General features: G+C 41.5%; 2 protein-coding genes across 8 annotated transcripts; both read right to left on the bottom strand.

Annotated features, from left to right (window-relative positions):
• Nucleotides 1-215: 215 nt before the first annotated feature.
• On the bottom strand, nucleotides 216-14,153 carry LOC116254224 (serine/arginine-rich splicing factor SR45a). Of its 5 annotated transcripts, XR_004172654.2 has the most exons (9): nucleotides 2,959-3,993; nucleotides 2,760-2,827; nucleotides 2,529-2,648; nucleotides 2,310-2,423; nucleotides 2,052-2,163; nucleotides 1,561-1,710; nucleotides 1,182-1,275; nucleotides 975-1,038; nucleotides 814-889 (listed from the first exon to the last, which is right to left on the bottom strand). XR_004172654.2 is itself a non-coding variant. In XM_031629448.2 (8 exons), exons 1-8 carry the CDS (start codon nucleotides 3,076-3,078, stop codon nucleotides 342-344), a joined length of 1,296 nt encoding a protein of 431 aa, XP_031485308.2. In that variant the 5' UTR covers nucleotides 3,079-3,422; the 3' UTR covers nucleotides 216-341. The 5 variants fall into 5 exon arrangements, 3 of the variants coding, with proteins under 3 accessions (XP_031485308.2, XP_049933884.1, XP_031485309.1); XM_031629448.2 differs by lacking the exon at nucleotides 1,182-1,275 and having other exon boundaries at nucleotides 216-889; nucleotides 2,959-3,422; XR_004172653.2 differs by having other exon boundaries at nucleotides 804-889; nucleotides 975-1,275.
• Nucleotides 14,154-16,179: 2,026 nt separating this feature from the next.
• Nucleotides 16,180-21,016, bottom strand: LOC116254383 (pentatricopeptide repeat-containing protein At5g39710). 3 transcript variants are annotated; one of them, XM_031629761.2, is made up of 4 exons: nucleotides 20,943-21,016; nucleotides 19,646-19,905; nucleotides 19,448-19,544; nucleotides 16,180-19,123 (listed from the first exon to the last, which is right to left on the bottom strand). In XM_031629761.2, exon 4 carries the CDS (start codon nucleotides 18,623-18,625, stop codon nucleotides 16,631-16,633), a length of 1,995 nt encoding a protein of 664 aa, XP_031485621.1. In that variant the 5' UTR covers nucleotides 18,626-19,123; nucleotides 19,448-19,544; nucleotides 19,646-19,905; nucleotides 20,943-21,016; the 3' UTR covers nucleotides 16,180-16,630. The 3 variants fall into 3 exon arrangements, with proteins under 3 accessions (XP_031485621.1, XP_049933701.1, XP_049933703.1); XM_050077744.1 differs by lacking the exon at nucleotides 20,943-21,016 and having other exon boundaries at nucleotides 19,646-20,936; XM_050077746.1 differs by lacking the exons at nucleotides 19,448-19,544; nucleotides 20,943-21,016 and having other exon boundaries at nucleotides 19,646-20,936.
• Nucleotides 21,017-22,337: the final 1,321 nt, after the last annotated feature.

Genomic DNA, 22,337 nt, shown 5'->3' with positions numbered 1-22,337 from the left:
AATTGAATAAAACCGACCATTATTTCCACCCACACACTCGACATCGCAGCAGATGGGCTGCGGACGGCAGGAGGAAGCCGTTTGCGCGCATGCTCCCCCGAGCACAACGTCCACCGTTTGCGCGCCTGCGCGGGACAGACAGCAAAGACGCTCAAAGTCAAAGCCCGTAGGTAACAGAAACGGACCGACCCTGTAAAACTGCGCCGAAGTATATCTTTAGATGATAATAATTGCGTCAACATAAATGCAAGACTTCGTAGACAAGAGTTCATCGTCTTTCTCGTAGAAAGGTTAAATAAACAGATACACTCCTAAGCACAAATGTTGTTGAAGCCCTCAACTCAGCGAGAGGCAGACGGGGACCTAGAGCGAGAGCTCACGCTACAGCTCCGACTGGGGCTCCTGTGTGAAACGCTCCTCGATGGACTCCGGGGGCCACAACTCCGCCGGGAAGACGCACTGCGCGAGACAGACCTCCGACGCCTTTCATACGGAGAAGGTGAACGATCATAGCGATCGTAAGGGCTGTCACGGCGCCGTCGACTGTACGGAGAATACGACCGATCCCTCCTATCGTAATAGTATGGCGAGTACGACGACCTCGATCTCCGGTAGCGATAGTCGTACCTTCCATAAGGTGATCCGCGGTCTCGGGAATACGACCTGTATCGTCTTCTGCTGCAAGGGCTTCGAGAGTAGGAACGGTAGCGCGATCCATAGTAGTATGAGGAGCGACCATCACGGGAGCGGGACCTCGACCTGTATCTTTCCCTCCCGCGTGGAGAATAGGATCGATCCCTTCCCCGCCGGTCGTATGGAGAATAGGATCGATCCCTCTCGTCAGAATATTCAGAGTCATAAGGTGAGTAGCTTGGAGACCTACGCCTCACTGCATCGAACAAAAAGAGACGGTTAAAGTAATGATTCAAACGACAACGCAAACGAAGACGCAAAATCTTTCCCTAGGCACGTACCTCTGACGGTCTTCACACCCAGGTAACGACCAGGGGTCGGTGTTCGGCCTCGACTTCGTTTCGCCTGCACAACATGGAACCTCGGTAAGTTAGAACAAATGGAGTAAGAACGTTGTAAGGAAAAACTGAATTACAGGCAACACGCGTTATCAGATACAGCAAACATGCAAGTTAATCGCTCAAAGAAAGAAATGCAGGGCATACAACCCTCTGCCACATGTCTGAATTTGCTGAGAGTTTGAGTTTGAATTTGAGTTTTGATGTAGAGCTGCTACACACAGCCACCCTGCTGCCAACAACACTTAAGAGGCAAACAAAAATTGTCTTTTAAATGACAAATATCATGTCATAATCATGTTAGATTTTGCTCACGACTGTGAAACAACATCGGCACATGCAATGGCATTTCCAACAAAATAATTATGAAAACATGATCTCCGATTACTCAAGGAACGCGCACCACAACGCCTTAACTTACCTAACTCTCCGTATGTTGGCTTCAATTTGTTAAAACGAGGCAACTCTGAAGAGAACACAGAACTAGCAAAGGAACTGCACGTCAAAAAGTGAAAGCCTGGAGATGTACCTTCTCCACAGTAATTACTCGACCGCCTAGAACAGAGCGGTCTAGATACTTAATACACCGATCCGCTTCCTCAACAGTGGACATCGTCACAAATGCAAATCCACGAGATTCCCTGGTTCGAGGATCGACAACCAGGTGACAATCCTCCACCTGAACAAAAAATAGGACATACGTCAAAAGAGGACAAGTTTCAAGGAACAAATCAAACTTCTTTTCCAGCAATCTCAGACTCTCATCTCGTATCCAAAATATATAAGAATATAAAAAGAAAAAAAGACGATAAATCCCGAGCCCACAAAACCGTAAAAACTAACAGTAAAAGACGTCCAGATAACAACAACCACGAAAACCATGATTCTATTCTAACACCCGTTACTATTGAGGCCGCAAGGAGATGCAGGATTGACAGGCAAATATTGCAGTCCCACCAAAACCGTAACCACTATGCAATAAAACTACCTAAACAACCGATCACAAAACCATTTGTTTACCATGCCACCTTCACTGGCGAAATGCCTCTCAAGCTCTTTCTTGGTGACTCGAGTTGAAAGCCCGGTCACGTAGAGGTTATTTCCAGGGTTTTCTGCTTCATAGTCATAGCTCCTGCCAATATATCGATGACATCAACGACAGAACATAAGTATGCGTTTCATCGTTCAATATCTACAACGATCTTCCTTTTTCTTTATCATATGGCAAAAACAAGCTACTTGAGCAATCCCCACAGAAGGCAGGTGACAAAATTTTACCTTGAACGACTCCTTGACCTTGACAAGGACCTTCTCCGCCTCCGGTCCATATCGGGCGACAATGACCTGGAACGTGAACGTGAGCGTGAAGATGAACGAGACCGACAATAGTACCTGAAATCAAATATGCAGCACAATCAGCAGTTTAAACGAACGAATCGTCTAACGCCGTTAAAACCTTAAAAAAAATAACTGGGAAGACAATGAGAAAACACGCACCTCTCACTTCTGGAGTATGACATCTGCCACATTGAGAAGAGGAAACAGGTCAGTGATATGTCATATAACAGACCATTCACAACCAGAAATACATAAATGAAGCATAAACCTATTATCCACCTAATTCAGGAAAAAAAAAAAGAAAAAAAGATCAGATACCAGAAATTTACGAACTAAAAAATTAAATCCTCCTTAGCTTTGGAAAGAGACAAAAGCAGATAAACAGCATACCTTGTTGCCATGATGTCATGCAAGTTGATTGCATCACCCATGAGAACAAGTATAACAGTACAAGAACGCTATCATACAACAGAAGAGGAAAAACATCAAATACCATTCAAAAAACCATACTTATCAGCCATCTCAAGAGGGGAGGGGGGGGTACTAAATTTTCAAAAAAAAAAAAAAAAAAACATTAAGGCCACCATACCGGACCCCAAAGCCTGCAGAAGTAGCATAGTTCAACAAAAATATTGTCCTTCAGCAAAATCAAAACAAGCAGATAAAGTCCCTGTAGCCTTTTGTGTAGTCCTCGGAAACTATCGTCCATCACATAGTAACAAATAGAAGAAGAAGAAGAGTACGAAAAGTTAAATGATAAGTGGCCCAATCAAAAGAAATAGCAACGAACATACGAACTCCCATCTCATGCGAAATCTAAAAATTTAAAGCATTTCTGTAAAAGATATTATAAAGTTTGACCGTCGTATTTGTTTATTGACCCCATATAGCCTCCTAGACACCCAACAAGTTGACATACATGATGAACAAGTTTCCTTTACGTACTAAAGTTACGTAAAGACTCTTAACACGAACCTAAAAATTTAATAATAATAATCTTGATTTTTCAGAAAACTAAAAAAAAAATCGATGAAAACTATTTCGTAATTGAACATGTAATGCCATAAAACCCTATTCAAAGAAAGAAATAACGATACTTTAACAACATAATAATAAATAAACCTTCAGAAAGAGGAAAAGATAATAACAGCAGTAACAAAAAGAAAAATAATAACCACAAGAAATAATCAGAACAACAATGAGGATAACAGCAACGACAGAAAGAATAACAACAATAACAACAACCTAAACATTGCTCCATCAGACAAAGAGAAAAATAACAGCAAGTCAGCCAAACCGAATTACTGGTTCGTCGAACATATAAGGAGAAGCACGTACGTTCGAGGAAAAAACCAAAACGCCACCAAGCAAAAGACAGTGAAACCAGGAAAACATATCGGCCACTTGCGAACCCAAAAAAAAAAGCATAAAAACTAATTCATATCAAAACATATTATGAAATTAAGAAATTTTGAGGTCACAGACATAAAAAGAAGCCCCTTCCAAAGAATTCTCACGGAGAAAAAGCAAAACTCAAAGAGAAACACAAGAAAACCTATTTCTCTGTGAGAACCATCAAATCAAAACATTCAGAAGAACAAATCAAGAAGGTAAAAGATCTCTCTGATTAAAAAAAAAAAAAAAGGTTAGCCAAATTACCGTATCAGCCGCTTGTGAAGGTCCTCCACTCAGAATCGCGAACCAGGACGAAATCAGAACAACACTCAGAATCGCCAAGCAGGACGAAAGCCCGGGAGAGGGCAGAGAGAACCAGAACGCAAATGAGAAGTCGAAGAGGAGCGGAGGTATTCCCTTATAAACGCAAGAAGGTTCTGGAGACGCGGACGCGAAAGTTTCATCAATTACCGTTCATTGCGGACTTGGATCCGGAACCGAATCCTTTTATCAAATTGGATGAATCGCCCGTGCTTCGCGTCCGGGGTCCTGGGGGGCCCACGCGCCAAACTGAACCGCCTTCTAAGAGAGCGTTAGAAAGTGAGTGTAGTTAGTCGGATTAAGAGCAAGGGGTATAGCGTAGTTGATCGGGTTAAGGGTCTGTGAATGGCAGGTCTCTAATTCAATTCTCGTGGATGCTATGTTCATGTGTTTTGTGACACCAAAACAGCTCAGGAGTTAGGACCCTATAATGCCAGGAAAATGGGGGGCTTTCGGGTCTCGCTAAGGGTAGTGGGATAACCCTCTCGCTCACCTAAAGAAAGCGCTTCGCCACAGTCTTGGTTTTTGTACCTATTGTGTTCATGAGGTTTTTTCAAATTTCTTCCATTATCTGAACAATCTCTTAAGCTATTCTGCTTGTGAGGGTGATCTAGTGGCACAGGCCATGGTTGTTCAATGGGTTATGACTCGAATCTCAAGAATCATGACCATCACTCCTTTTTGACATTCAAATGAACTTAGATGAAAGGGTTATGACTGGAATCTCATGAATCATGACCATCACTCCTTCTATATGTCAAATTAAATGAACTTAGATGAAGGGTGTAATGCATTTAACCACTGCTTCCATTTGGACCCAAGAAGCAATATTTTCCCCTTCAACTGTCAGAAATAAACAAAACCATACTTCATTATTCTGATTTCAAAATAATTTGACCGGTTTGTGGATGTTTTTCTAAACTTTTCAGACAGCAAATTTGTATACCTGAGAAGAAGGTGACTGAAGAGTTGACAAATGGGGATTGCTCAACGCATGTGGGTCAGAATTCGTTAGGGCTGCTTGATGAGAGTGGAATTGTGAAATTTTATAATTGAATTTTTCATTTTTTGATGAAATAGGAACTGTACTATCAAACAAAAAAAATTTGATTCTGAAATTATAGGCTCATTTTATCATAGGGGTAGTAGAATTATGATTTCATAATTTTACAATTTTTCATATCATAATGGTTTTAGTTCATCAATTCTATTATTTTATCAAACACATCATTTTCAATTTTGCAAGCAAAATGCCAGACTATCAAACACAACTGGAAACTGGAGCTGAAAATTTAATTCCAAGTCTAATTTGAGGTGGAATTTTGTTTTTAGAATTAAATTCTAAAGTAAAAAATTTAAGACCATGCGCCCCCTAATTGAGATTGCGGAAATCAGAAATCCGCAAGTGTTTGTAAGGAGTAGTGAATATATTACGGGATTCATGAAGAGTTTTTAGGCTGATGGGGAGGCAAAAATATGGCAAGATAAATCAATAAAAGCTAATATCTTCTATCCTAGGAACTCTCTCTCTCTCTCTCAGATTGAAGGGAAGAACTGATGATGTATACTGGAGTACGCTTCATCTTATACACCAAATTCATGTCACGTTTTGGTTAATCTAACTGCTATCTACATGAATTCCATATCTAAGAACCTAAAAGAATCAACAAGAAGCTTAACTTTCAAATAATGCTGGTCAAGTAGTTGAACAAAATAGACAAATCTTGTCTGAACTGGTTCAACAGGATTAACTGTTTTCCCCACGCTTCATTGCATGATTTTGCATCTTGTCCATTAGTCCACTTACAAATATGCATTTCATCGACGTTTAGCGATTTATTGTTTCTCCTTCGTTTCCGCTCATCGCTCTTTCTCCCTTATGCACCAGTGGACAGGACAGAGAAAAATTTGCTCCAGGGTCTACACGACCACCATTTGTCCGCAGAGTTCGAAAGTGAGATCAAGACGCTGTCACTGGTTGGTGGAACATCTGAACCTGGTTAGATTTTTCGGATGCCTTGAGAGACCAGACGAATGGATAATAGTGGTGGAGTACGTCCACAACGGAACTCTTCAAGATCTCCTACATGATATGGTGCACACTCTTTAAGCCTTCTCTGGCCCTATCTTTAAGCACATCAAGCTTCTTTTATGTTTCAAATTTTCAGATCGCTAGTCCATTGTGATCTTAGATGGCTAAGAAATCAACAGATAAACGCTTCAAGGTGCTCGAACTTGGCGCTCGTCTGGATATCGCCATTGATATTGCTCAAGCAATCACATACCTTCACATGTATGCAGGTTCAGTTACTCCCAACTTTGACCACCTTTCCAACATGGGTTTGATGTAAAATCTACCTCAGTTTTCAAGATTTCAGCTTATTCCTCAATTTTGGTTACCTACACAGTCTTACTGCTTCACTTGCAACAGCAGCTTCCTGATGTCTTTTTCTCATCAAGTTAAACCTGGAGATAAACATCACACCCATCTGTCTCCCCACCTTGCAGGAGATGAGCCACGGACGGGAGGAGGAAGCCCTTGATAGATATTATCGGTGCTCCCCCGAGCACAACTGTCCACCGTTTGCGCGCATGTGTGGGACAGACAGCAAAGACGCTCAAAGCCCGTCGGTAAAAAAAAAAACGGACTCTCTAAACTGCGCCGAAGTATATCCTTAGGTGACAATTTTTGCGTCAAATATACGTGACTACAAAGCTAAAGAGTTCATCTTTTTTCTTCTACAAGGGTGAAAGAAACAGGCACGGTCATAAGCACAAATGTCCCCTAAGCCTTCAAATCAGCCAGAGGCAGACGGGGACCTAGAGCGAGATATCACGCTACGGCTCCGACTGGGGCTCCTCGGTGAAACACTCCTCGATCCGCGAGAGATCACTCCGCCGGCGAGACACACTGCGCCAGACAGACCTCCGACGCCTTTCATACGGAGAAGGTGAACGATCATACGGGCTGCCATCACGGCGCCGCCGCCTGTACGGAGAATACGACCGATCCCTCCTGTCGTAGTAGTAGGGTGAGTATGCTCTCGACCTCTATCTCCGGTAACGATAGCCGCACATTGCATAAGGTGCCGGAAATACGACCTGTATCATCTTCTGCTGTAAGCCTGTAAGGGATTCGAGAATAGGAACGGTAGCGCCATCCAAAGCAGTATGGGGAGTGACCGTCACGGGAACAGGACCTCGACCTGTATCTTTCCCTCCCGCTCCTGCCGTATGGAGAATAGGATCGATCCCTCTACAACACTAAGGGGCAGGGGCGGGCCGCCCGGGCCATGGCTCGGGTGAGCTGAGAACAAAATTTTCTTTTATATATAAAAAATCAATTTTTTTTAGTTTGGCCCGACCTGTCGTTTCTCTTGGCCCTACCGTCGCTCTTCTTAGCCCGACCCGTGGATGGTTTGGCCCACCCCTGAAAAAAATGCTAGCTCCGCCCCTGAAAAAAATGCTAGCTCCGCCCCTGCTAAGGGATTCAAGACTTGTACAAACGTGAGCGATACAAATTTAACTCTCACAACTCACTCAACATTCATTCACAAACCATTCATACAATCTCTAGAACGGTCAAAGTCTTTTCCCTTTGGTAGTCTAGCTACCCGCAGTCATGTCCTTGGCAAGGTGCTTGGGAGGGACTACCGACTGTAGCAAATGACTAGAGTCAGGTTTAGAAAGCAATTACACATGTAATCCCTGTTTTATAGGATGTTTAGAAGTTACCTAGCCTACGAGCGATCGGTTTGATCAGCAAGTGATCCGAGAGAAAACCAGTGGCAAAGCCACACTCGAATATCTCAGCAAGGAAGTGGAACAGAGATTAGGTCTGTCTGGCCTAGGACTGCTTATGGACTGGTGGAAGCTGGCCGAGAGAGACGGAGTGTCTCGCCAAAGGAAGGGGACAGCCTGGGGCTGCCGGCTACACTTGGAGGATGGAGCGTGGTTGTTACAGGCCTCAGTTGACCAAGAGAGGCAGCAAAGTGACGAAGGAGCGCCCGAATGGAAGCAGGGGCTCGGCCCACCTGGCTGAGGTCACCTTGGTGCCTAGGAAGATGTTCGGTAGATGATTGCAGCGAGGGAGGCTGCATGATGACCTACTAGCTGTAGTGGAGATGTTAATTTTGATCACGTTTAATCCTTGGAGATGAACCTAGCTAATGGACTCCAAAGGGTCAAATCGAGCTCGAAACAATGAGTGAGCTCAGAGTGGGTGAAGGTAGGCTCAATTTGGGTTAGATTGTATAGAGCTGGGAGATGGAGATTAATTGCTAAGGGGTTGGTTATGGCTTAGAGCTAGACTAAGGGTAAGGCTTATGATGGTGGAGGGTTAATGAGATGGTGGGTCTTAATGGGTATGGACTGTTATGAAGATGGGTTAAGCTAAGGGTCAGGCGTGAGGGGTTATGCACTAACGTACCTTTTTTATTGCCTCAATGATGAGGAGAGGGAGTGTGCAATGAGTGAAGGAGGTGTTGGCTCGTGCGTTGAAGGTGAAGAGGTGGTGATGCGTTGGAGGGTTGCGAGGATGAACAATCAAGGCTGAATGAGCAAGGGAGCTTTGTAACTCCCTCTTAAAGACGAGGAGCTCAAGAGGAGGCGGCCAGTGGTAACGGTCGCAGGTCGCTCCCTCTCCTTAACTCGGGAAGGGCCTAAAGGATGAATCTGCCCATGTCAATTAAATCCCAACTTAATAACAATTATACTCGAACATGGGCAACTTGGGAATTAACGGAAATAAGTGGGTGCCTCTCTATTTTGGCCGGAAAAATAGCAGCGTTCAGGATTTGAGCGTGCAGAAATTGAATTCCGATCGGAAGCTGGTTCTCCATGACGACAGGTCAGATTCACCTGACATTTGGTGGGGATGTTGCTAAGATTTGGGCGATTCTACTGAAATAAGCGAGAGAGTGAAACCCACCCTGTATTGGGAAAGATTTCGTCTGCAACATCCGCCCAATCTGCTTATTCGCCTCTCCCAAGCCGTAGATACAAATTGACCCTTTTTGTTTTGGATTTGGCTTTGGAGATTTTGATCTCCTGTCGACAGCAACTTCACGATTGAACTGGAAGTGGTTTGCTGCTGCCGTGGACGAGTCCTCCAAGCAATCCACTGATCAAATTCGCTGAATTCCGACTGGCCTTTTACCAATAAAATCCGACGAGTTCTCCCGGTTTCTCATCGTGAAAGCAGTCCGTAGGAAGAACCGACGTCGATCCTCCTTTCCGGCGATCTCTCTCTCTGTTTTTGGACAGAGTTCAAGGGCCTACAAAGGACGGTTTCAGTGTGCTCTAAGCTTTGCTCGAGTGGGGAAGGAGCCGGGAGATTTAACGGCACCTATCTCTTCTCTTGCAGTCGAAGTCATGCGCTTGGGTACTAGGCAACTGGAGCCATTCCTCCAAACCTTCCCGCACCGAGAGGATACTGCAATTCAATTGGGGAAATGGTGCATAGGGTGAAGAGGCTCTAGGAGGTTTTCAGGTGACTCCAAGGACGTCTCCAAGTTTGTCGTTCTTCAACCAAAGCCACGGGTTGAAGGTTGGAATTCTGGTTATCGTCGGTCGCCGGTGAGGGGAAGAGAGAGGCAAGAGCCAATTCATACGATAACTTCAACTTTGATTCTTAGATTGCATAATCAAAATGTCTTACACAAAAACTTAAATACTTGAAATAAGAAATAAAACTGGTTCTTAACATGTGAACCGAAACACTTGCTGAAATAAAACGACTCAACTATAAAGCAAAAGCATAAAAAAGAAATCGAGACAAGGTGTCTCAGAAGTTCAGTGAGTTTGGCTTCTCCCTAGCAGGTTCAGTCATATAACCTACCTAAGTTCAACCTTAAGCTTGCCATGCGTGGACTGGGTCAGGACTAGACTCACGGTTCGAACTCGCTATAACCGGATCTACTAATTCCCGTGCCTGCACAACCTTGAAGTCTTCAGCCCGCTGCCCACGCTCAGTTGATGATGCTCCACCCACACTGAGTGGGATCAGCTTTATATCACATCCCTTACTTAGTGGCGAATTTATTCTTCATTGAGTGGGGAATCAATTCTTTAGGAAGTGTGCCTTCGTATGCGGAATCTTTATCATGTCATCTGTATGATCTTTTACTTGAGTGGCCAATCTATTCTTCACTGAGTGGGGTTTGCTTTATATGATTATATCACATCCTTTACTTAGTGGTCTTCACTGAGTGGGGTTTGCTTTATATCACATCCTTTCCTTAGTGGCCAATCTAGTCTTCACTGAGTGGGGTTTGCTTTATATCACATCCTTTACTTAGTGGTCTTCACTGAGTGGGGTTTGCTTTATTCGCTGAATGGGGTTTGCTTTAGATCACATTCTTCACCTTTGTTGGTTGGTTTAGGAATTTGCTTCCTTTTGTACTTGGAAATCTATCCGCCTTTTGTCATATCTCCTTTTGTACCTTTTGCCTTTAACTTTTAGCATTTCTTCTTTGCTATGTCATTCTAGATTCTGATGCTTTTGCTACGTTATTCTAGATTGATGTCGCATAATTCTGGTGCTTGCTACGTTATTCTAGATTTGGTGCCTTTGCTACATGATCCTAGATTGATGTCGCATAATTCTGGTGCTTGCTAGGTTATTCTAGATTTGGTGCCTTTGCTACATGATCCTAGATTGATGTCGCATAATTCTGGTGCTTGCTAGGTTATTCTAGATTCTGGTGCCTTTGCTACATGATCCTAGATTGATGTCGCATAATTCTGGTGCTTGCTAGGTTATTCTAGATTTGGTGCCTTTGCTACATGATCCTAGATTGATGTCGCATAATTCTGGTGCTTGCTAGGTTATTCTAGATTCTGGTGCCTTTGTTACGTTATCCTAGATTGATGTCGCATAATTCTGGTGCCCGCGAACATTCTGTACATGCGTGCTCTGGTATCTTCTGCATAAGCCTGCAAAAACCTTTCAGGCTCTCTTGTGACATGAATTCTTGTTTGATAGCTCTTGTCTTCGGCACTTCTTCTGGTTTTGCCAATGTCTCTAACCATCGTCTTATTTCTTCAAGAGATCCTTCTTTTGTTTTTTGTGATAGTGAAAATATAATTTGATAACCCTTTGATTCGTATAACCAAATCTTTTGGTTATTGAACTGCTGCAATAGCTCTTGAAAGATTATCTTAATGCTTTTAGCTCTTTTCTTTGAAAAAAATTCTCTTATCTCTGATAAGAGTATTTCTTCTTGGACCTGTGTGTCCGGATCCACCATGTCCTTTGTGAGTCCTATCTTGACACACTGTATTGGTGGCAAGATTTTGTCTTGTGTTATTTCTGCCTGTGCCGAATAAAATCTGACAAAAATTAATTCGGCCTTTGTGATGTCCAAATATCTCTTGGCGACTCTGCATATGTCTGGTACTTGTTCGAGTTCTTTGCCATTGTTGGTGTATACAACGTGTAAAAGTCCATAGCTGTAGGCTGTTTTTACTAAGTAGGGATTGGTATTTGGGTAGGCTATGAGTTTGTTGAACCCTGGTAGGGGTATGGTAGTATACCCTTCACGTTCCTTACATTTTTCTCTTGCGTTTTTGTTCAAAAAATCTGTAATTTGTTTTAGGTTTTTGGTGTAGGCTACGTGGTTTTGGCTTTCCTCTTTCTGGATCTGAATAGTTTTCGGATAGGTTTGTATTTGGGGTGGAATAAATTGGACTGGCTTTGGTTTGTTCTGGGTTCGTCTCTGGAATCTGTTATTGAGGTTTTGATTTTTTATCAAAACGGGTTTCTTTTGTGTCTTGGTTGCTTCCTTTGTCTGTTTTCCTTTCGCTTTGGCTTTTCCTTTTTCTTGGGTTTTGTCTTGGTTGGATTCTTGGTTTCTTTGGAGCTTTTCATTGAGATCTGTCAGTTTGCTAACTTGTGATTTCACTATCTCCAGTTCCTCTTTGAAGTTCAGGAACTCATTCTTCAGTACCTGAGAAATGAGAGAATGAGGGAAGCGGATCACAAGTTTTAAGGAACAAATCAAACTTCCAAAATATATGAGAATAAAAAAACGATAGGCGATAAAAGTCAGAGCCCACAAAACGGTAAAAACTAACAGTAAAAGATATCCAGATAACAAGAACCACCAAAACCATGTTTCTACTCAAACGCCCCTTAGCACGTTACTATTGATGCCACAAGGAGGTGCAGGATTGACAGACAATTGTTACAGCTACGTACCAAAATTCGTCACACCCCCTCAAACATATCATTATCCAACAAAACTACCTAAACAATTAATCGATCACAAAACCATTTGCTTACCGTCCCACCCTCACTGGCGAAATGCCTCTCATGCTCTTTCTTGGAGATTCGAGTGGAAAGCCCGGTCAGGTCAAGGTTATTTCCCGGGTTTTCTGCGTCATAGTTATAGCGCCTGCCAATAGATATATGACATCAACGACGGAACATAAATATGCCCTTCATCGTTCAATATCTACAAAGATTTTCCTTTTTCTTTATCATATGGCAAAAACAAGCTATTTGAGCAATCCCCACAGATGGTAGGCTACAAAATTTTACCTTGGACGACTCCTTGACCTTGACAAGGACCTTCTCCGCTTCCAGTTCATATCGGGCGACAATGACCTGGAACGTGAGCGTAAATATGAACCAGACCGAGAATGGTACCTGCACTCAAATATGCAGCACAATCAGCAGTTTAAACAAACGGATTGTCCAACACCGCTAAAGCCTTCCAAAAATAACCGGGGAGGATAATGAGAAAACACGCACCTCTCACTTCTGGAGTATGACATCTGCCACATTTGAGTAGAAGAAACAGGTCAGTGATATGTCATATAACAGGCCATTCACAGCCAGAAAAACATAAATGAAACACAAGCCTATCATCTACCTAATTCAGGGGGAAGAAAAAGAAAAAGGAAAAGAAGATCAGATACCAGAATTTTACAAACTAAAAAAATTAATTCCTCTTTAGCTTTGGAAAGAGACAAAAGCAGACAAACAGCATACCTTGTTGCCATGATGTCATGCAAGTTGATTGCATCACCCATGAGAACAAGTATAACTGTACAAGAGCGCTATTATGCAACAAGAGAGGAAAAGCATCAAATACGATTTTAAAAACCACGCTTATCGGCCATCTCAAGAGGTGAAATTATTTAAAAAAAAAAAAAAAACTAAGGCCACCATACCGGCCTGCAGAAGTAGCATTCAACAAAAAATATTGTCCTTCAGCAAAATCAAAGGAAGCAGATAAAATCCGTTTAGTCCTTTATATAGTCCTCGCCTGGCGTCGACCATCACATCGTAACAAATAGAAGAAGAAGAAGAGTACGAACAATTAAATGATATGTGGCTCAATCAAAAGAATTAGAAAGGAAAATACGAACTCCCATCTACTGCGAAATCTACAAATTTAAAGCATTTCTGTAAAAGGTATTATAAAGTTCGACCGTTAACCACAAGAACAACAACAATAACTATAAGGATAACAGCAAGGACAGAAGGAATAACAACAGCAACAACAATAACGATAATAACAACCTAAACATCGCTCCATCAGACAACGAGAAAATAACAGCAATTCAGCCAAACCAAACTACGAGTTCGTTAAACATATAAGCAGAAGCACGTAATTTCTAAGAAAAAACCAACACGCCAACCAAAAGACAGCGCAACCAGGAAAACACGAACGGCCACGTGCGAAGCTGAAAAAAAAAAGCAGAAAAACAAATTCATATCATAACATATCAAAATATATCATGAAATTACGAAATTTTGGGGTCACAGACATATAAAGAAGCCCCCACCAAAGAATTCCCACGGAGAAAAAGCAAAAAATCAAAGAGAAACACAAGAAAACCTATTTCTCTGTGAGAACCATCAAATCAAAACATTCAGAAGAAGCGACAATCTAATCATGAAGCTAGAAGATCTCTCTTATTAAAAGAAAAAAAGTTAGCAAAATTACCGTATCAGCTCCTCCACTCAGAACAACACTCGAATCGCGAACCAGGACGAAAGCCCTCCGGACGGCACAGAGAACCAGAAGGCAAATGGGAAGTGGAAAAGAAGCTCCCTTATAATTTATAAACGCAAGAAGGTTCGAGACGCGGACGCGAAAGTTTCATTAATTACCGTTCATTGCGGACTTGGCGCCGGAACCGAATCCCTTTATCAAACTTCATGCATCGAAATGCTTCGCGTCCGGGATCCTGAGTGGGCCCCACGCGCCAAACTGAACCGCCTTTGGCTTTGACCGCGGTAGGTCAGCTTAATGGCTGAACCTTGGCTCCTTTTTTCATAACGAGTCTACTTTGGGCTCTTGCTACCACGTAACATTAGAGACATTGTTTCAACACCTTATTATAATTGAAATCTACAAATGGTGACGCGTCATCTGCACTATGTTGTCATTCATGTTCGAAGATCGACAAACTCCGTATTTGCAGGGAGCAATCCCGAAGTCTACCAGAAGGTGAACTTGATCACTGTGGCACGAGTAAAGTTCATGCTTATGCAGCTGCATCGTTTCTCCAACAGATTTGTCACAGTGGTGAGCATGTTTCATGCAGTTTCAAAGCGATTGCATCTTCAATTCTTGCCAATTTCATTTGCTAACTATGGATCATTTCTCTCAGTATGACAAATAGCGACCATGGCAAGCTTATTAAATGTCGATCATTCTTGCTTATGAAGTGATACCCGTTGATGCGCTTTCTTTACTTGTCGCTTCTCTTGTTAAGTGGAAGCATGACGAAGAAATGATAAGAAACTTGCAAGAAGAAAAAGAAAAATCATGATGAATGCACAAATATTTGAATCCAATATGGTAATAGCCGGACATCCTCCACCCAGTTGTGACCTTCAGCTTATTATTCAATAGGATGAACAAAGCTTTGTCTTCAACTGACTGACAGGAGCGGCCATCACGGCAGTCAAATTCTCTGGCAAACATACAATTTAAGCAGCCAGTTGATTAATTCAAAGGCAGATTAGTTATATTACTTGGGTGGTAGCAGTATTATAACTGGTCATCGAGATTCCACAATGGGCACCCGTAAGAAAAGCATTCTTAATCAACTGCACAATGAAAACATGCAAAAGATGATGCATGGATGAAGACAATCTAGAAAAGGTTAAGATCCAAGAGTTTTTGCTAATACTTGGAAAATATGGAGATGAGGTCTGTAACAGACCATAATACAGAGGCATTCACTTGGAATACAGAAGGCACTTGACATCGATTCCATTTAATGCAATAAAAATCGTTATAGGGGATCAATATTAAAAACTTTTGCTGTTACAATTACAGGCACAAATTTGATACAGAATTTTTGCTAGTATGCTTTTTAGCAGTGAAAGGTTACACCAAGAATCGGCAGTAAGAAATTTATCAAGGATCTGTATACACGGCAAAAACCCAACGATCTCTTCATTTATTGTTTGGTGTAACATGAGAATACAGCATCACAGTCTCAAAATTGTCATAAGACCAATCTCTGTGCTGCTCTTCAGATGACACTCTGTGGGACAAGATTTCTAACATTATGTGGAGGGGGATTTACAGGCATTGCCACAGTGCCATGGCCATGCGGCATCCCTATAACGGGCATTGACACGAAAGGTGCAACACAAGGCATCGAAATTATTAAGTAAAATTGCTAAACCCCAAAAACTTGATGAGCATCTTACCGTCTTAGATATCTTGGACTATGAAAACCTTAGGCTGTTACTTGAACAATGTTAGCGAAAGAGTTGATGGATCATAAATTTCAGAAATATTAAGCACAATCTTATCCCCAAACTGAAATGTGAAGAAAAAACAGAAAAGAATTAAATCTGAACATTAACAATGGGACAATAATCTTAAATCCAATTGATTCTAAAGATTCCATGAATCAAGGATTGGGATACATGTCCAACTTATTTGCATCATATGACTGGATAGCATATTTCTATAAGAAAAGATCATGCCATTCGAAACAACCAATCGGACGTGACTCTGCACAGTGCACACTACATGTTTACCTCAACATGCATTAGAGGAAATATGATAGAACCATATAAACACAAGCAAAAAGATCAGCTAGCTGAAAAGAATGAATGTCATTCACACAAGGAAAATCATCTCATTTCGTCAGGAAGCACAGGTTTTTTATACAAAATCTGCTGCAGCCATTACAATGCATAAGAATCATTGCAAGCTTCTTCTTTTTTCCTTTATTTGCATGTTCATGATAAGATTACTGGTAGCTCAGAGAAATTCTCGAACCAGACTGCTTAATCTGCATTTTTCTTTTCTTTTTTTCCTTTGCTTGTCAACCACCAAATTCCTTGGGCATTCTGACCCTACATCACACATATAAGCACCATCCAAGCTATGGCCTGAATAATTTTTATGGTGCCAGGCTCCTAATCCGGCAAATGGAGCTCCGACTATAATATGACCACTACATGCACCATAAACCTTTTCTTTTTCCTGATAGGATACTCAAATAGCTGAATTCTCTGACATGTTCAGCTAGTTGAACTAACTCACGTTGATGAACAGTCAGACTTACTTGGATGTAGGAACAAGTCCATCATTCATCATCTGCATGAGTACATCAACAACTGCATGCATGTCTCCTTCTTTATGATTCATTTCCACAAGAACTTTAGATATTTCAGCCTCAGGGACCAATGAACTTCTCAAAAGGTCCTCAATGAGGCTACCACAATCTTTACTCATCCCCTGATTGTGAAGGCCTATGATTAGAGCAATCATACTTCTTATATTGGGAACAAAACCTGCACTGTTTAATTCTTTGTATAAATCAAGGGCTTTGACTATATTGCCTGCTCTACAATGACCATGGATCAGCACATTATATGCAGTTTCCGTAGGCTGCCAATTTTTTTTTACCATTCTCTCGAAGAGACTTTCAGCTTCTTTAATTAATCCCTTCAAGCAAAAGCCTTTGATAAGCGCAACAATGCCCTGCATATCTATTTGGAGACAGTGGTCAATTAGTGCATCATATGTAACCTCATTTGTAACTGGGACGTCATGCAACACTTTGAACAGGAGTCGCTTAGCCTCCTTCGTCCTAGCTTGCCTGTTGAGCCCATTAATAAGTATGCTGTAAGTAACAACATCAGGCAGCAGTCCTTTCTGAAGCATCTCTTCATGAAGTTGCAGAGCACGCATTACGTTGCCCTCCTTACAGTGGCCATCTATTAACATTGTGAAGGTAATATTATCAGGACACAGGCCTGCACTCTGCATCTTCTCAAAAAGATCATCAGCTTCCTTGATTTTTAGCTGCTCACACAGACACTGAATAAGTGCAGAATATGTAATTAGGTCAGGCATGAAACCCTTCGCCATAGCCACTTTAAGCAAAGAAAAAGCCTGCTCCAGTTGACCATTTTTACAGTAAGAACCAATTATTGTACCATATGTCACTACATCTGGCCTCAAACCTTTATCTGGCATGTCCTCAACAATGTGCAAAGCATCATCCATTCTTCCTTGGAGGCAGAGGCCATTGATAAGACAATTGTAAGCTACAAGAGAAGGAGGGAACCCGCTTCCCTCCATTTCCTTCAGAAGAACATAAGCATCCTCCACATAACCTCGTCTGCAGCACCCATCAACTAGTGTAGCATATGTCATCTCATTTGGCTGAAGTCCTCTTTCATTCATCTCGTGAAAGAAATCTATTGCCTTTTTCAGGTTACCCTTTTTACACATATTGTTAATAAGGGCAGTGTATGTTACTACATTTGGAGACAAACCACTTTGAACCATTTCAACGTGCAGGAAAAGAGCTTGATGAGTATTTCCTTGCCTGCAGTACCCATTAATAAGTGTATTATATGTAATACCATCAGGGGCAAGACCACATTTTCTCATATCATCCAACAATCTGCCAACGTCACCCATTCTACCTTCTCTACAAAAGCCATTGATTAGAGCATTGTATGTAACCAAATTTGGCCTCAAATCTCTTGTCAACATGAACTCCAGCAAATCACATGCTTTATGTATCTCACCTATTTTACAATAAGCATCTATGATAGTATTGAAAGTGACGACAGTTGGTTCGCATCCATTTGCTCTCATCTGTTTGAACAAATCAAGAGCCTTGTCGAGCTTCCCACTCAGATACAGTCCTTTTATCAAAATGTTATATGAAAAAACATTTAATGAGACAGACTTCCTAATCATGTCATTGTATATCTTCTCAGCCATAAAAGAATTACCAGACTTAAATAGTGCATCTAGAATATGGTTGTAGGAGAGTGGACCAGGCATGAAGCCACTAGATTCTGCTAAATTAAGCACCGAAATTGCTTTCCACGCCATGCCACAACATGCATAGGACTTTATCAACATGTCAAAAGCAGCTGAAATGTGAGCACACATGCTGTAAGTTGACTTCAAAGACTCAAAAACATCAAACCGGCTATCATCTTCTGCAGTTATGAGCACTCGCATTATCTGTTCAGCTTGTTTGTATTGTCTTGATCGACATAAAGTATGGATGAGCAAAGTTTTGCAATCCATGCTCTGATTGAACTATTGGTGCTTTGTCCACTTAAAGAAGTCAAGAACCAAGCGACAATGGGACTGGAACCTGATGACAGGGCTCATAGCAGCTTCGGAAGTAAAGAAGGCGATAATTGGTGAAGTTGGTGAGAAAATGCTTGTTTACCCAGGAGTATCCTGACGGAGGTGGCCATGCACCGCCTTTCTCAGACCCATGACATAATGAGCAAATGATGGAAGGTAGTCTTGCGCCATCTTCCCAGATTTACAGTGATGGCCATAATCTGTAGGGATCAGATGGGAAAGCCAAAGGACCCAACCTTGCAACAGTGTGAAAGCGCCTCTGAGGCAAACCCATAACTCCCTTACACCATCTCTCTCTCTGTCCTTATTTTCCTCTTTGGTGCTGCACCCTCCCTGCTCTGTGATGCCGGTTCAGTCCAATGCATGCAACAACATTGAGAGGTATGGACTTCCTCACTCCTAACAGTGGTATCAAAGCCTCATTGCCGCATCCTGCAAGTTCAAAGGCAAGAAACAGTGAGTTAAACAGGCTTCATTCAAGCATTCTTATTTTTCTAGAAGTGTGCCGATATGCACACTTTCAGGTTAGTCACTTTATTGCCTGCCTCAACATTTTGTATTTTTCATCAGTACTTGGTGCCTCAAGAGATAAGGCCAACTACTATTAGGAAGAGCCTTCAAAAGCTATTTGCTTCACTATGTTATTGTCTTTGAGTAGCGGATACGCTTGCCTCCATTTTAGAAATGATTTTCTATTGACTTTATGCTGGCATGGAATATTGTGTTTTCTATGAGCATGATGAGAAACACGCTTACATGTGTGATGGTATTTCATAATAGGCTACCATGGATAAAACATGGCATATGCGTGCCCCAAAACGAAAATCTTTATGCATCCATGTATAGCATGAATCTGTGCATAAAAAAAGGTAAGGCAATGAATTTCTGAGCTCTACCAGTGAAAATAAAAATAATAATAATAAAAGGAGAAAGGAAAATAAATTTCATACTTACCATCAGAAGGAAGTCCATCCCTTGGCTAAGGGCTTTGATTTTCTGGTCTTGACTCAAGAGGAAGATAACGCCTGAGGGCCAGGTATCTCCTTCGGTCCAATCTCCTCCACTCTGGTGGTAAAGAACCCCTGCAGAGGTTGAATTTGATTGATGGACCCTTGACACCAGAGCCTGAATTGAGACTGTTCTAAACCTTGCTCACTATAGGATGTTTGACGTGTTCAGCCAGCCACCGATAATCGGTACTCTTCAGTGGAACTCTAAAAAAATAGTAAAAACAAAAAAAAATGACGACAACAACAAAAACAGAACGGAGTCCACCGAAGCCGCATGGCTCTGCTCGATGCATGCAGAAAAAAAAAAAGCGAGAGAAACAAACCAAAATAGAGAACATATAAAAAATCCCTTCTTCGGTTATTTGAGCCAAGAAGCCTTGTTAATTGAGTCAATCTCTTTGCTGAAATAACACAAGAGGTAAAAGAAATAGATAATGAAAAACAAGAGGGGCAGCACACCGGCCTTCTCTGCGAAGACATCTTAGCCTAGTTGACAGCGTCCTGAAAACCAGGTTTGCCTACTATCTTTGGGTACCCTCCTCCTCAGAACTCTTGGAACTCTTGACTGCTAGTCAATGGTTTTCGCCGGTGGCCTAAGGGGCTAGAATAGGTTTCTGCTTTCAGCGAAACCCTCAGAGAGAGAAGAGGGTACAGGAGAGGAGGGAGAAGATGGAGGGAAAAATAAGGGAGCATTGTTTATTTCCCTTGATTGGAGGTGAAATTTTACGAAGGGGAGGTCCTCTTGGTAAAGAGTGGAAGAGTCGAAATTCAACCTCATCCCAAAACGTGTGTTTGATGAGTTAGAAAAGTTCTTTATTGGTGTTTGATGGCAAGTGAGGGAACCAGAGAAAAACAGTTAAATAACTAACTATTACAAATGTGTGTTTATCAAATACTTGTAAGCATTTCATGTTGGATCCCTGATAAGCATTTTAACAAACAGTTAATCCACGCTGCACATGAATCTGTAACATGTAAAACTTAACAAAATGTATATGAAAAAAGCAGGTGCACGGACAACCGGAAGTCCTTTGGCTTGCCTGGTTTGTGTGGAGATGAAGAAAAGGACGCGCACAAACATTAGGAGCACCGACATCAGCAGAACATTATGACAAGAATGAGCGAATAGGAGCAGTCAAGCATAGAGAGCATAACATATAATGCACAGGGCAAAGGAGCACAGCGAATGGGGAACGAGAGAGAGAGAGGTTTCCATTTTCAGCAGCGTGAAGAACCCTTACCCGTGGATGTATGCCTGATGAAGACGGAAGGTCGCGGTGGTATGATGATGCACAACCAGTACAATCACTCCCTAATCAAACGGCCCAAGAAAACATCTACGTCGGGTATGTCACAATGGTACGCCCAATTGGTGGCGTACCACGTACCGGTACGCCGGTACGCCGGTACTTTGGTACGGCCCGGTACATTTGGATCTGGATACGGGTCAGAACCAGATCCAAACTACATTATAACTAAAAAAGAAAAAAAAATGACTTATCCTTTACTTTTTCTTGTTTTTTTTTTTACTTTAACACAAGAAGTCTCGTTAACAAGATGAAACATTGATAATTTATTCATTAGGAGCTTCTTTTTGTTGGCATTTTTGTTCCAACTTGTGGTTTAATTATATATAATAATTATTTTTTTGAATTAATTATATATAATAGTCACTCTATCCATACCAAGATTTTAAAAAATGCCGTACCCATACCCATAGCTGTATATTGTGACATAGCTTCGGGGTTTATACGCTTTTTGAAAACCTTCAAAAGTCAGAAATAGGAGTTCAGTTTTCTTTTATTAAACATTTGTCTACAGTCCAAATTGGAGCCTTTGATTTTCTTGCTCGCCAAAAGTGAAGGCGTGTGACGATCACTCATAGATTTTACAAAGACGAATAAGCATGATCAGTCTTTGTATGGAAGTGTCAATTTCCTTTTAGAAGAATTAGAATTTTTAATTGGATCTGGATATTATAGCAGCATGCCCATATAACGTTTGATTTCGAGCCATTCATGTTCTAAGTTCATATTATCATGTTTTGGTAATATTGTATTTGGATCTACATTGATATGATCTGGATTTCTGTACCTATTTAGCTTATGGGTTACTTTAAGATCCACAATGCATTGGGCTTGCTTTATGATAGGTTCTCTTTCTTTTGGTTCTTTTGACTCCAAATGTATATCTGGTTTGTATTAGATCCAATCGTATTTGCCTTTTGGATCCGATCATATTAGAGAGTCATTTGCTCTTTCTGTGTGAGAAGGAGTATCACAAATCGTGTGGTGTAAGATAACAATCGGAGTAATCATACTTCTCTTATTGAGAACAAAACCCAATATTTTAGATTGTGCGAGCTATCTGCTGGAGATTTTGGGAACAAAACCCAATGTCTTAGATTGTGCGAGCTATTTTTGGAGATTTTTTTTTTCTCTCTTTGGCTGCGTTTATGGTCTCAGATCTTAGATTCTAAACTGATTTTAGATCCAAAGATCTATAATCCAAGCTTTTAAAGTAAGATCCTCATCGTGTTTTGATGACTCTGGATCTTAGATTGGAAACTGATTTCAGATCCAAGGATCTATAATCCAAGCTTCTAAAGTCAGACCCTCTTCGTGTTTGATGGCTTC

The sequence above is a fragment of the Nymphaea colorata genome, chromosome 5, assembly GCF_008831285.2.
Source record: "Nymphaea colorata isolate Beijing-Zhang1983 chromosome 5, ASM883128v2, whole genome shotgun sequence".
Classification (NCBI taxonomy): domain Eukaryota; kingdom Viridiplantae; phylum Streptophyta; class Magnoliopsida; order Nymphaeales; family Nymphaeaceae; genus Nymphaea; species Nymphaea colorata.
Note: the sequence above shows the minus strand (reverse complement) of the source record. Positions and strands in the feature narration are given on the sequence as shown.

What these genes read in the sequence shown, in the direction of transcription:
- LOC116254224 (XM_031629448.2), bottom strand. Translation starts at nt 3,078, where the DNA reads ATGGACGATAGTTTCCGAGGACTACACAAAAGGCTACAGGGACTTTAT. An exon ending in TCTGCAGGCTTTGGGGTCCG is followed by an intron (nt 2,828 to 2,958) that starts GTATGGTGGCCT and finishes GTTGTATGATAG; the next exon opens with CGTTCTTGTACTGTTATACT. An exon ending in GAGTAATTACTGTGGAGAAG is followed by an intron (nt 1,039 to 1,560) that starts GTACATCTCCAG and finishes CATGTTGTGCAG; the next exon opens with GCGAAACGAAGTCGAGGCCG.
- LOC116254383 (XM_031629761.2), bottom strand. Translation starts at nt 18,625, where the DNA reads ATGGATTGCAAAACTTTGCTCATCCATACTTTATGTCGATCAAGACAA.